At 35.8% G+C, this 14,580-nt stretch overlaps 2 protein-coding genes across 2 annotated transcripts; both read right to left on the reverse strand.

The window, feature by feature from the left end:
- Positions 1-1,313: 1,313 nt before the first annotated feature.
- LOC306892611 (uncharacterized protein) lies at positions 1,314-4,506 on the reverse strand. Its single transcript, XM_079453769.1, has 7 exons — positions 4,090-4,506; positions 3,858-4,002; positions 3,474-3,572; positions 3,241-3,385; positions 3,007-3,152; positions 2,767-2,906; positions 1,314-2,647 (listed from the first exon to the last, which is right to left on the reverse strand). The coding sequence occupies exons 1-7, from the start codon at positions 4,196-4,198 to the stop codon at positions 2,511-2,513; spliced, it is 921 nt and encodes a 306-aa protein (XP_079309895.1). The 5' UTR covers positions 4,199-4,506; the 3' UTR covers positions 1,314-2,510.
- A 1,981-nt stretch (positions 4,507-6,487) lies between these two features.
- On the reverse strand, positions 6,488-12,125 carry dnajc1 (DnaJ (Hsp40) homolog, subfamily C, member 1). The gene is made up of 12 exons (XM_079453755.1): positions 11,749-12,125; positions 11,036-11,137; positions 10,896-10,942; positions 10,432-10,597; positions 9,886-9,983; positions 9,692-9,782; positions 9,517-9,607; positions 9,248-9,411; positions 9,053-9,172; positions 8,479-8,527; positions 7,957-8,381; positions 6,488-7,856 (listed from the first exon to the last, which is right to left on the reverse strand). Exons 1-12 carry the CDS (start codon positions 11,893-11,895, stop codon positions 7,788-7,790), a joined length of 1,569 nt encoding a protein of 522 aa, XP_079309881.1. The 5' UTR covers positions 11,896-12,125; the 3' UTR covers positions 6,488-7,787.
- Between the last annotated feature and the right edge of the window lie 2,455 nt (positions 12,126-14,580).

Genomic DNA, 14,580 nt, shown 5'->3' on the forward strand with positions numbered 1-14,580 from the left:
TTTTATTGACCAGAATCATCGTGATACTGTAAGTGTCAAGGCTTTTTACATTCATTAAAAATACAATGACTCATTGTAGCAAGGATTCTTTTAGCACATTCGCTGCATCTTAATAATTGCTTTTTTGCCATTCCAGGTAGCTAAACAGATTATTTGTTAGCGTAGACTGCAAAACCGCAATATCCCTAATGGTTGTTATGTGCCAATAGGGGGTTTGCCCTGATGTTCTTCCACAGACAAGAAGGATTATGTTTAGAAGTGATTATCTTTTGTCACCTGGTTTAACACAGCTTTGAAATGTATTTATTGACAGGCTTATTGTGTACAGGGCAATTTAGTGGATTGTTCTGGTGTTGCAAATTGGCATGCGATTTTCTAATACTGTTATTCAGTCAGCTCAATACACTTTGCTGTTGTTGTATGAGGCCGCTTGAATGAGGAAGAGACAAGATACGTTTTATGACCAGACCACAAAGGGGTTGACCAAACATTTTTTGAAGCAGCTTGTCACTCTATATCTCACACTGAACATTCAGGAGAAAAGAGAAACTCTTTACAGAGGAAGTGTGCTATAAGTGAAATATAACATCTCAAGAGGGTACTAAGTAAGACTTTACTTTTGTGGTCACAACTTTGACAAAATCTTCAAACAGGTATATTTATGCAAAACTTTTTTTATTTTAAAAGTTTATTCAAACTGCAAATCGACTGTAATTTTACAGGTTCTCTTTGAGAAGATATGGGAGAAATGTGGATATCTGGTGAGAAATAAATCCATTGACTACTTTTGTTCTATTTGTCATTTCTTGCTCATGTGAATACTTTTTACCTTACATATTAATAAAACATACATATATAGTTTAGTTTTATGCAGCACTCTGTAAGGACATGAACATTTTTGCCAACCACATTCATGTTCATTTGTGTCTTGAAGACAATGCTGAAGGGGTTCGCTACATTTTATTCTGCATGTGGGTCATTGATATCGTCCTGATATTTATTGTACATCACATAGAATCCCGTAATATAGATGCACTTCAAAACCTCTATGGAGATGAAAATAAGCAGGAGTTTTAATTTAGTTACCAGCTACTTAATTATGCAAAAGAATATAAATATACATTGCCATATTAAAGAACCCATGTTAGAAATTTTTTTGTCAAATGTTAGATTTTTTTGTCTAAAATAAATTCTAATAAGTTTTTTATATGCCCTACCTTACAAGATCTAAATACAGCTAGCTTTTCAAATAACTGATTTTAATATTTGTCATAGGCGTGTCACACCTTAATATCAATTCTAAGAAAACCATTATGTTACAAAACAGAAACATTATTTATTAAGTCACTCTGAGTAAGTACAGTAGACTTACTGTTAACAATATCGATAATACAATGGCACAGAGCAAATCAGCGAGCTGCTTTTAGTTCTCTGTAAATGCACATGTTTTCAAATTCAAAATATTTAACGCTCAATTTGTCTCAGACGTCTAAACTGTAAACTAATGACTATCATTAAATAATAACACGCAAACATAACAAAAGGAAGCATTCTTAAATTATGAAATTAGTAGTCTGATGAAAGGATAATATCCCAGAAGTACTTTATATGTCTTTTAGTTTCTCATAAGTAATTTATCATGTAGGCAACAAGCCAAAGTACACAAGGTCAAGCTTGTTCCAGCTGTTGCCAGCTAAAGCACACATTCCAAAGGGCAACAATGTGCATAACAAGATGCTTCAGTTCATATCCACACCAAATTAAAGAAGACATGATCAAAGTGTTTATTTTTACAAGGCACGCATGTTTTTGTGCAAACAATGAATGTCTCTTTAATGCCTGTGGAAAGCCCAGAGATTTCAGCAGCTTTTCAGCCACATTGAGGTGGATTCCCGTGCACAATGTTTGTTATGAGTCATTGATCATGCAACACGCAAGTATTCCTTGAGAAATCCTCTTAGTTTGGTCTCTGTTTGAAGGAAATATTAACAAAAGACTATTGTTAGTCTTAAACATCGGTGTAGAAACCTTATTACAAGTATGAAGAAATTATAAAAATAAGGCAATTAAGATGTAAAAGTGTGTATAAAATGATGTGCTACTTTTATTTAACAAAAACAATGTTTACATACAAATATAACATCATAGATAAGTGTCTAAATACTTGTTAGAGTTACTAAGTCTTTTCGCTAAACGATTTATAAATTCAGATCCCCTTAAATTCACCCAAACAACAAGCGAGTAACAGACGACAGATTAACTGTGGACATCAAATAATGTGTGGTATAATACAGATATAAATGTAACTCACACATATTAGTGTTCAGGATTAGTTACTGTATGTAATCTGTACAATATAGTACAAAATATCACATCAACTACAGACTCAACATGACCGATGACCCAACAACAATCCTGTCTTAAGCATCCTAATAGGCTCATATGTACATTTTAGCGTTTAATGCACATTAACGTAGATGTTCAACAAGCGATTACAAGCATTGGCATTGTTATTTATCAGTGCAGCTTTTTGGTGACATCAGGACCTCAGCTTTGACTTGATGGAACAGAGGCATAGTTCGGTGTCTCCAAACCACCAGCCCCACTCGCACCGCTAACACAACACAGGTCACCACCAGCAACACCACTATGAAAAATAAACCGGGGATTATACTTTAATATGCAAGATCTTTATGTGGGATCTTCATGATATGGCTTAGTTACATAATAACTTCAAAGAGATGGATGTGTTTATCATTGTTTTACCTGAAAAGACTGCATTCCGGCCAGGATCTGCTGCATTGTAATGCTTGCTCAAGCTTCCAATTAAAGCAAAAATGATGACAGGGTAAACAGTGAGGATGTAGCGCACATGTCTCTCTATTACAAAGTTTTCAACAATAAACCTGCGGAAAACAAAGAAATATAGTTTTGACTGCGTGTGACAACATGCAGTTCTAATACCTTTAACCCTGCATTATATATCAAAGGATACCATGTAAATACCATGTCATTACTTCAAGCAGAAGTATGCATAAAGAAACGGTAGCAGCATTTGTTGCCGAAACTGATGCCATATCCAACACAACAGTGAAGTTAAGCAAAGTGGCGATGGTTGTCCATGTCGCATAAGTGGCAATGCCGTTTTGAACCTGGGTAGGTACACAAACTGCAGTCAGTCCCAAAATGATTTGTGTGTGTGTGTGTTACAGCACGGCCATTTGTAATTTCGTTGCATACCAGCACAATGATGCAGATAAGGTCTTTTGGGTGGTTCTGTTTGAGCCATGATCCATTGGCCCGAAGACCAATACAAGAGAAGAAGATGAGCAAATAGTTGGTAAAAGCGATCAGTGCTAGAACTATTAGTGCAGCGATCATCAATCTGAATGGAGAAGAAAAGAAACACATGTTTGTAGTATATAAAAAGAAATAGTGTGTTGTGTTGAAAAAGTGTAGACCAACAAACTCACTCTCTGTCCCACAAGACAAGCCACGTGCTATTTAAAATCATGTTGATGATCCATGAGACAAAGAATGCAGAGGGCAGGATTGCTGGCCTTGAATACAACCTACATATTTCATTAGTCATTTAAATATATTTCATAACATTGTGACTTTTAAACAATGATTATAAGGGAAATCATCTACATTTCCTTTTAGTAATTTAGCTGACGTTTTATCCAAAGCCTCTTACAAATGAGGTAAACAATGGAATCAATTGGAACAACATAAGGACAACAAAAAGCATAAGTGCAATGTCTCATATAGCCTACCACAGTACACAGAGATAAGTTTATATTCATTTTTATCAAGTCTTGATATATAGGGTGTGTGTGTGTGTGTGGTGACGTTACCGTCTGCAGAGCCAAGTCAGGATATATATGTTCATTAGAAAGAGCCAGGAATAGATAAGACCCCATATAGAGAAGGTCCATCCAGCAGGAGTGATTTCTGTGTCGTATCTGGCCGACACATTTCCTGTGCTGTGCGTAAATGGTCCTTAAAACCCGACGAGAAATCGTTCGTTTGAGCACTTCGGCTGTAAATACGATCAATGTTACGTAAGTAAAACAGTGCGATTCCTACCTTTTCCCGATCCTGCGAGCGCGTTGATAAACAAAGTAGCAATGAAAGCAACATGAGAAAGAATGATGATGAAAATACGCAATATATTGCCATCCCCAATGAGAGACATAGTTTATCGACGTATTTCTAAAGCTAAAACAAACTTCTCTTAACGTTGTTGTTGTTATTTCGCAGGCTACGTAATAAAGTTAGCAAGCTAGCTAGAGATGCTGTTTGCTAATAAAAACGCTTTCAAATCGCGACTGGCTCGAGAGGATATCACTTGATCTTTTCGTTGAATTATACTAAAGATATAAACAAAGTTTAAAATGACTTTATATTTTTGCAATCACGCCCAAGTGCCTTGCCACCTCTTTCCGTAAACAAATACGCTTGGGAGGCGAAGAGAGACATCTGCTGGACAAGATGTTTGTTTCTAAAAAAATGTGTGAAACTTTCTTGATAAATAAGATGAAAAAGCAGGTAGTTGAGCAGTAGATTGACACTTCCATGCACATGTTAACCTTAAGATAGAAAAAGGTTTTCACCATACTGAGGTCAGATGCGTGAGGCATTTTTTATTGTGTTTTTATAGTTTTCCATAGTGATTTTATCTATAATGGTCTTCGGAGCCATACCTTCTCATTTTATGTATTATTACGTTTGGTTTGCACATTTTATTATACAGAAATCTTTCTCTCAGAAATGTGCATACAATTTTGTCACATCCATAGCATATATGTTTCTCTCTCTTTTGAAATAGAAAAGGGTAAGGATCAAAATATGGTCACAAATCTGTCCCTCCCCTTGCAAGGCATGTAAAAAGCTTCCAAATGAAAAAGAAATCCACCACATTTAGACATTAAAATGTCTTTTTATAATGATTATATTGAAGTCTTTATAGTTTTGTACATGTTTTTCTAAATGAATTAGAATTTCATTTGTACTTGAAAAAACGCGTGCCCCCCTCCCTATGTTTATCTCTTTTGTATGGTGTATTAACATTTCCTTTTCATTTATTTTTTATTAAGTTAACCGATTAAACACAAGTATAGGGCCTAATAAAAGCTTATCAATACAAACTAAAACAATTCTTTATTAATACAAATCATTTTCAAAACATATCTGTCCTTTGATTTTGTGTTATTGGCGACAAAAACTATTATTTTGAAGAATAAAAATATGCAAGTAAGTACTTACAAGGCCAAAGGTCAACAGAGAAGACACTCAAGTACAAATGGTGAGTGTGCCTTTCCTGAATATAAGTCATACATTTTATTTAAAATGTTGGTTTTTGAAAGCGCCATGGGTGTTGCTTTGGTTTGTGTCAATAATGTAATGTATAGATTTTCCTGTAGATCAGTGGTAAGAGCATGGCACTAGCAATGCCAAGGTTGTGGCTTGATCCCAGGGGATTGTACATACTTAGAAACAAATGTATAGTATATAATGCAATATAAGTCACTATTGATGAAAGCGTCACCAAATGCGTAAGTGTTAATGTAATGTAATGTTCACCTCATTTGTAAATCGCTTTGGATAAAAGGGTCTGCTAAATGACTTAATGTAATGTTATTGGTGTTACACCAACAATGACAGAAAACTATATGCAATAACAAGTAAAATAAAATAATAACAAGTAAAATAAAATAATTTAATCAAGATTCAAGTTGCCTATTATTATTGGTAACAATGCAATCATGCCGGTAAATACTTATCATCCTATTTAAGTCATGAAACCTGAATTACATTTTTTATATCAGAAAGTCACTGTTTATGAGAAAGTTTATGAGCATAGACTGATATTTATCTAATGGCTCGACTCTCTTAACAGGAGTTTTGTAAAAAGAAAATAACAGATGGTTCAATATATAATACATTCCTACTGATGTCTGGACTCTATATTAACAGGAGTTTTGTAAAAAGAAAATAACAGACAGTTCAACAGATAATACATTCTCTGAGAATTGTTTATATTTCAAAGTTTGGCTGAAAATAAACAGGACTAGACAAACATCGATTACAGCAGCATGCAGACAAAAACAACTATTCTTCATAAACAAAACTAAACCTTGAAATGCTCAGAATAAAATAAAGGAAAATCTACACTCATTGTTGAACTCAAAGAAAACTAATAAGAATACATTTTAACTGCTTTTGCATTTTTTCTTACTCTGATCTTCCTGTTGTGTGCAAGACAGGTAGGAGAACTATTCATCTGTAAAGAAGATCAGTAAACAACCTTCACCTCGCTCAAGCCAATTGGTTGTGGTAAAGACGGTTTGTAGACAGGTGCTCTAATGCCACCAGCAGTACAGTGGCAGTCTGCATAGTCTGTGTTACAAAATTAAAAATAGAGTAAAATAAAGATTCCTACGTTATGGATGTGACATAAAAATGCTCAGAGAATGAATTTGTTACTAATATATTGAACCATCCGTTTTATTTTACTAAACCCTTGTTGATAACATAAGTCTTAACATAAAATAATTCAGTCTATGAACACATTTTTTATTTTAAAAAAGGGAAATAAACATGCGTTATGGATGTGACTCGTTTTTTGGAGACGACAAATTTAGTAGGATTTCTGTTCAATAAAATGCACAATCCTGAATAATAATACCAATTAAAGGAGAATGTGTTAATTTATGAGGAATATGGACCGTTATGGATGTGACAATCCTGAAAATGGCATTTACCTGTCTATGAAAAATCATGCAATATAAATAAAACAAATGCTTATCAAATTTGAAGAGATATCTCACATAGGTATTTGAACAACCAAATGTTAATACATGTTCTGTTACGATTCAGGTTGACATTTTCACAAAATTGCCCAGATACGTTTATGCCAATTCAAGTTTTACCGTGTGCGACAGCGCCCTCTGCACGTTTTTCTGCTCTATTAAATGTCAACGTTGTCTTGCATTGTCTACATTTTAATATAAAAAAGGTCTGTTAATTAAATGAAGGTAAAAAAATATGGACAATTATAAATAGTTTAGATATTTCAAGAATCTGACAGCGTTAACCTGTAATTACACTAGAACACACATGATAGTAATAATAACATTTTCTCTATTCTACTATTTACTTAATATTTGATGTAATTTTATATATTTGATATCACTTGACGTCCCATACCCAAGTATATTTTTAAGTTGATCCAACTTTCATTTCTTTAAAGTGTAACGTGAACCTGTTATTTCATAATAATCGATAGGTGGCAGTCTCTGCAAAGCAGTTTAATCCGGTTTGCTCCCAGCCATATGGACTACTTTAAGGAATAAGGTTCAATGTACTCTTCAGTGTAATGACCACAGAAGACCATGACACCTTGAAAGGTTGCACATAATACTTTATGTTGTAACATATGACTAAGACAGATCGCAGCACAAACTGCTTCTGAAAAACAAAGTTTCAACATGTCAAGCGAAGAAAGAAAACATTAAAAAGTGACTCTTCTGCTCCTCTGGTTGCATAGAGAAACAAATACAATTGAGTCTAATACCTGGAAAAGATTCTAAAATAAATAAAACCTTATTTCATTAAATGTGCAGCTTCAAGTTATAATTCTCAAATATGAATCTCTCCAAATAGTAAAGCTGACGTTTCAGGCTCAGCTGAACATGGCACATATTCTGGCAACATGACTCGGGGTTGCATTAAGGCACATTACAAGCAGGCGAGAGGTACGGTGAAAGACTGAAGACCACGAGTCAGCTCTTAGCCTGTTTCCTTTTCTGAACCAGCTCCGCCAACAGTTTGAAACGGGTCATGCACTCCTCCTGAACAAGTAAAAATAATGATCATAACAGGAGAACAAAATGACAAACCCAAATGGTCTGAAACGTGCAAGAATATCTATGCTAAAGAGTATAATCTCACCTTGGTTTTTCCTGGCACCACTTTAGTAATCTTATCCCAGCGTTCACTGGTGCCACGTGGGAATTGTTGTAAGGCCAGCTCCAAGAGCTTTTGTTGGTTCTGTGTCCATACATCATCGGCAGAACTTGGTTTTTCTTTCGTAGCAGGTGTTTTTTTCTCATCGTCGCTGTCATCATTCACTGCTGTGGGGTCAAAGTCTTTCTGTCTACGCCCTTTAACCCTCTCTTCCGTCACTCCAGATACAGCACTCCCTGACTTCTTTGTCCGCTTTCTCAATGTTTTAATTTCGGAATCCTCTCCCTCAGCAGACTGTCCGTAATCTTCCGGCTCCTCTCGCTGGGTCATCAGACTGTCTGGTACAGTCACTGCTCTGGAACTCTTGCATACAACAGCACCACCCTTCAGTTCAGAAAGCTTCACAAGCCCTGGGTATGAAGACAAAATGGAGAGATATCTGACAAACTATTTACAGAGACCATAGGGGATAATAGATATGAAATGTATATATTTATATAAAGCTACCTGGTGTACTGCTCACACATTCTTTGACTTGTTTCACTTTTGCTGTGACCTGTATGCAATTATTTTCATTATTATTTTCAAGTTGACATGAAGAATGTAAACAGAATGATGACAATTATTAACAGAATACTGCTTTTCGCGATAATTTGTTAAATGATTAAAAAAAGGAATTATTTAAAAATAATAATTAAGTAAAAAAAAACTTTATTCACCCAAAAATAAAAATGTTGTCATAATTTACTCACCCTCTTGTCATTTCAACCCAGCATGACTTTCTTTGTTCTGCAGAACACAAGATATTTTGAACAACGGCAGTGCCCATTCACTTCTATTGTATGGACACAAAACCATTGCAAGTCAATGTTTACCGTCATTATTTGAAACCAACATCTTTCAAATTATATTTTGTGTTGTATACAGGTTTGACAAGAGGGTGAGTAAATAATGAAAGATTGTTTTGGGTGAACTATGTCTTTAAAATGCACCTGATCAAGTACTCGCATCTACCTTCTGAACACGGTTTGAGCACTAAAACAAATCCTTAAACATTTTTAAGGTGGCATCAGTCACTCACCTCAGTCACTGATCGGTTTAACTCATGAGCAATCTTCTCCCACCGTCCCGGCGTTCCACCAGGAAACTTGGCCATGCAGCGGGAAAGCTGGCTGAGATCCTCCTCTGTCCACTCATGAGCCTGCAATCATCCCAGCTATTAGTTAACGAAACACTTTCAGTTATCAAAATCCTTTCAACAGAGATGAGTACATACCATTTTCTGCTGCTGCTTTTTATCTTCTAACCAGTCATCCATTTGATCTTCAATATCTTCAATAGAAGTTCCCTGATCATACGCTGGCACAAAGGCTTGATGTGTATAAGGTTCATACACTGGAAACTCCACTTTGGGTTTCTTCACCTTGGGCCGTTTTTCTTCTGCAGACCGAAATCACCCATCACCACATATTATTAAAGCTCGGTAAACACATAAGATTACATTCATTCGTGACAATATGTGCAGAGGTCACATCATGGCCTTACTCTGCTGTGTTTCCTGCTCAGCCAGTGCCTCTGCCTCCTCCTTTTCTTTCACTTTCATTTCCTTGTACTCTTTGTAATAATGCTTTACATCCTGAAATTACAGTTCCAGATGCATGTTTGAAACAAAGTGAAAAGACCATAAAGAACAAGTGTTTTTAATCCGGCAGAAGTGTACCTGTATAATATGAGGGAGAGACTTCACAGAATAGTACAACCAGATGCTTAATTTGAGAGGCAAAATGTCATGCCAGTGTGGCCGGTCAGATCTATGGAAAAAGCAAATTTAAGATTAAAGGTTACACTTTGCATACCACAGATAACATTTCTTATGAAAAGAAAGCAAGCTTGTATCTTGTGGTATGAGATTACCTCTCATTTTTCTCCTGTGCCAAGGACTTAATCTCCTCGGTTATTTTACTGTTTTGTTTTTTCTTCTTCTCTCTTTTCTTTTTACTGAGAAGTTCATCCTGAGAAGCAATTAAGCGTTATCTGGAGCTCAATGACAACTCCTCAGGTATAGATGGTTTCATTAGACACATGCGCCTTGCCTGTACTTAACTTCCGGTCTGTGTTTGTTTATCGGTCTGGCTCGGGGCTAATATAAACCTACTCCTATCATTTTTTATTAATATAATGTTATAATGTAATTACTGTGTTCAATTATTTGTTGAATGGGTCGTGTAACATTGTCGCATTTAAGTTTAACCAATTGAAAGTTCTCCTTGAAACCCAAAACAATACTGGCCAGCCATACTTTTAATTTGCTGTCTAAAATGATTCACGTGTTGTTTCTTTTCCTTGATATCAAAAATAATCCACAGGGACTGTGTACCGGAAGTTAGGTTTGGGCCACAAAAACGTGCATGTGCAGTAATGTTTGTTTATGTTGTTGTTTTGAAAACTTTCACTACTTACCAATTGCTTCTCCAGGTAGATGGACCATATAACCGCATAGTGACCCACCGTCAGAATGAGGAAGAGGAGGAAGCCCAGCTCTCCATTACTCAACTTCCTAACACGTCGATAATAGAAGACAGGCTGTCTCCAATCCGGCAGCCCATTAACAAGGATGTCATCATATCTGTGGATGTAGTACAGTTACCTGTAAGAAAGTACTACAAGGCGTAATCTACTTTCAATTCAATTCAATACTTTTCATTCGATATATACTCTGTTTAGTCAAAAGACACGCACAGTTCACATACTCATGCGACTCAGTGTCTATAGGGTCTCTTTTCAACATTATTCTGCAAGCATTACTGACAAGCCCAACTGGGTCTCATTGCATTAGACCAGATTTCTGACGGACATCTTACAGTGTCCAAGAGAAACAGAAACCAAAGAAAAGTCACGACGAGGACAAACATAAAATGACTCACTTTTGTCTCCTTTCCTCATCCTTTAGAACTTCATATATGGCAACTAACTGAAAAGAGGTGACAAAAGAATTCAAGAGATGACAAGTCTCGAATGCAAATGATCAAAATGATCTGTATGTTATGTGGCTTAAAACACTCACCTGCCTAAACTGGTTTTCTGCATTTTCATCTTTGTTTTTATCTGGATGTAATGTAAGAGACAGCTTTCTATATGCCTTCCTGATTTCAGAGGAAGACGCATCCTATAAGAAAACAGAAGCTAAGATATACAGGGTTTCTCGGAGATAAGTCTCTGAGGATTCAATGCATTTTCACCAAACATAAACTGGCGTCATTGTCACATTTATCCCACATATGTCTGAATCACAGCTGGTGGATTTGAAAAGATAAGCGGGCGTTTTATTAGAAAAACTGTTATGGTTTCAAAAGCACGCGGATTTAGTGCATTAAATATATTTTATTAACCGAATTGTGAAATTACATCAGATCAGTAAACGGATCGTTTGAGCTTAAACACTACTAGACCATGTGCTGAATAATGACACGTCATTTTATGGTGTCTAGGCCCACAGCCAGGGGATTTCTTGAACAATGGTCACCGCCATCCAGGTTCGGCAGCGGGCAGAGGCAATTCGCCTCTTCCCTGTGTAGATAAGCTGTTAGGAGACGTCGAGCTGCTGTACGAGATGATAAAAACGATCATAAACGCGGTGGATGCCGACACTGTGGTGTTTTCAACGTTGGTACGTTGTAATACATGTTAGTAACTGCACGTCGTAAGTTACGTGATTTAAACACCCAAGATCGAGCGTGGTAAGACACAAACAGCAGATAAATACAGAACCAGTCTTACCTGGCTCACAGACAAGAACTCATAAAAGGTTGGTGTGATCTCCTCCACTAGGTCGAAAAGCTCCAGGTCCGCGTCCCATGCTAATGTTGACTGGATAGCAAGCAGCCCGGAAAACAGCAACAATGCGAGGATTCCCGGTAAAGTCATCGTTGAACGTTTTTTATGTGTTCGCGAAGATTTACCACAAACTACCCATTCGGGAAACCTTGGTCTGAAGACTATTTTAGCAGAACTTCCCGTCCTTTAGCTTACACAGGCCCATGCTTTCAGCTAAGCGTCGTAAAGGACCAGCTGTACGTCCGCACGACACGTTTCACATGCAGCCGCCACATCAGGAGCCAATAAGCATGAAAGCTTCAACGCAGAGCAGTCGCTTCAACGGGTACACGATGCGTCATGTCCAATGTTCGCAAATGGAAGTATTGGCACATGAATTTTAGTGGCATTCATTATTTTTTTACAACACACGAATAGTATACATAAAGCACCATAGCTCTAGCTCATCTTAATAAAGATGGAAATTACCATTTATGACCTGTTATTGTCCCCACAAACAACAACATATTTTTCCTCTCTCTTGCTTGTTCTTTAGATTGAACAGATGTATGAAGAGATGAAAGTATGAAGAGATGATGAAAGTATTATTGTATAAGTTAAAACGCAGTATTACTGTCCCTTTAATTGTTTAGTCAATTTCGCAGGACATTAATGTTCTACTTTGTATCATTCCTCCCATCTATGAGAGAGGAAAACACAACCGGGTTTTTGTGTCCAGGTCACTTCTTTTTGACAACGGCAGTAAACACATTTTCTTTTCAAAACGTATTTGAATAATGCAAGAGATACGAATATTTAATTCTAAATATAGATAGACTAAATTTAGTTTATATATTAGTCATTTAGGTATATATTATATAGCGTTATAGCAATGCACATCTTATATATGGTCATAATTGTAGTTGTTCTAACATGTAGCTATTATTTTTTTCTTTAATAAATAAAAGTTCAGATTTATTTGTGATCTAGTTTTAAATTTGAGTAGTTTTAGTGCCATTGGTTTTTCTCACGAACTGCGCACATGTTTATTTAATGTGATACTCTTTAGCAAGTATTTTCTAAAGAAATCTTAATCTTATTTCCTTACCTCAGATCTGTGTATCAAAATTGCTCTAGTTTGAAGAGCACTAAGGCATCGTGCATCATTTAGTAACAACGTCAATCTAAAACAAACTAATATATCCGCTTTACTGGGTTAATAGGAAGTCATTTATGTCAATGTTCTTTATGTAGCGAGCTCATGTCTGTAAATCGGCGCACAGGCAAACTTACGGACTTAATGCACCAATAAGAAAGCGTATCGAACATTTCCCTCCGAGTGGGGAAACATTTACTCTTCCTACCTGTGGGATTACAGAGAGGGATTTAACTACTTGATACAGAGCATCTAAAGCAAGTTTACAAATGTTCTGCTGCAAAGTAGGCCTATGGGTCATATAAAAAGTTATTTACATTCATTTAAATACTACAAAAAACATACAATACATAGCCATCGTCTCATAAAAACAGACAGATAAATTGTACAAAAATCCTACTCATTCAAAAATGTACTATCCAATGGTTAAACCAAACATGGTAAGAGCACAAAATATTTAGCAAATTAAAACTTTTTAAATATTGGGCAAAACTTTCAGTAACATTTATTTGTCCATTCCATGTTTATTTCCACATTTATGTATTATTTAAAATTAAACATTTCCTCATGCTTTTGAGTAAGCAACATTATAATTACTTGTATATTCTAGATTTGCAATTAGAGATAAATTGCCCCTTGAAATATATAATATTTCCAATAAAGTGCCTCAATCCCATGTAACAAATCAATAGATGGCTTCTCAAGACATGTTTTTATTCCTTTTGACCGAGATGTCTAAATTCACATTGAGATGATGACATACGACATGCGTGATTCTGATTAAAAAATGATCTGTACACAATATCAATAGGCTAATTTTGGAATGTATTTTGACTAGAGAATGTTATTTGGATGTGAAATTTATATTTTATTTATACACAAGGTAAAATGTATACAAGAACGGTAAACAAGCGGATTACAACATTACAATTGTTACAATAGGCTATATGAAATATTAATATAGTTGCCAATCTTTGCAGGCCCGTATCGGATCTTTCAGTCCACATATTTTGTTTCATGTATATGTTAAACAAAATATCATAATGGGCTTTTAACCATTTTCCTTGGTGAAATTCCCACGTAGTTTCATACGATTCAAGACGTTTACACTCAACACTTAAATCCTGTCTTAAATCCTAACCTCCATATTCCATTTAGTCCACAAACCAATAGTGGTATCAGTAAACAATCAATAGACCTAATCAATGAGTAAATTAAAACAATAAAACAACGCAAGAGGAAACGCTTTTCTTAAAGACACCGTGACTGATCATGATCTATTTCTTGACCAAATTATATTTAACGTTTCTATGCTTTGTGCTTAAAAATATCATGTCTGCTTAAAGTAAATTATGCATGTCATCTCTCAAAATGTTAACAAAATCATGTTTACAAATAAAATTCGGGCTAAAGTCTTCGGCATTTCTATAACATTTCAGCGAGCAATGAGGCAATAAACCGTTGCAATGAACCAATAAAGGGTGCATTTATTTATTAAAATATAATGTGTCCTTTACGTTTCCTTTGCCATTGTTTTGTCGATGATGCCTGTGCAATGTGCAACTAAGCAGTCGTCAAGAATTCTGCTCTCTGCAAGGGGAGAGCCGTTTTATCCTTCAAGTTGTTGCACAAGATTTCTT

The sequence above is a fragment of the Barbatula barbatula genome (assembly GCF_947034865.1).
Source record: "Barbatula barbatula genome assembly, chromosome: 3".
NCBI lineage: Eukaryota > Metazoa > Chordata > Actinopteri > Cypriniformes > Nemacheilidae > Barbatula > Barbatula barbatula.

What these genes read in the sequence shown, in the direction of transcription:
- LOC306892611 (XM_079453769.1), bottom strand. Translation starts at nt 4,198, where the DNA reads ATGTCTCTCATTGGGGATGGCAATATATTGCGTATTTTCATCATCATT. An exon ending in CTTGTCTTGTGGGACAGAGA is followed by an intron (nt 3,386 to 3,473) that starts GTGAGTTTGTTG and finishes TTCTCCATTCAG; the next exon opens with ATTGATGATCGCTGCACTAA. An exon ending in CTGCTTGAAGTAATGACATG is followed by an intron (nt 2,907 to 3,006) that starts GTATTTACATGG and finishes TGTTTTCCGCAG; the next exon opens with GTTTATTGTTGAAAACTTTG.
- dnajc1 (XM_079453755.1), bottom strand. Translation starts at nt 11,895, where the DNA reads ATGACTTTACCGGGAATCCTCGCATTGTTGCTGTTTTCCGGGCTGCTT. An exon ending in CTCTCCCTCATATTATACAG is followed by an intron (nt 9,608 to 9,691) that starts GTACACTTCTGC and finishes CTGTAATTTCAG; the next exon opens with GATGTAAAGCATTATTACAA. An exon ending in ATGTGTGAGCAGTACACCAG is followed by an intron (nt 8,382 to 8,478) that starts GTAGCTTTATAT and finishes CTTCATACCCAG; the next exon opens with GGCTTGTGAAGCTTTCTGAA.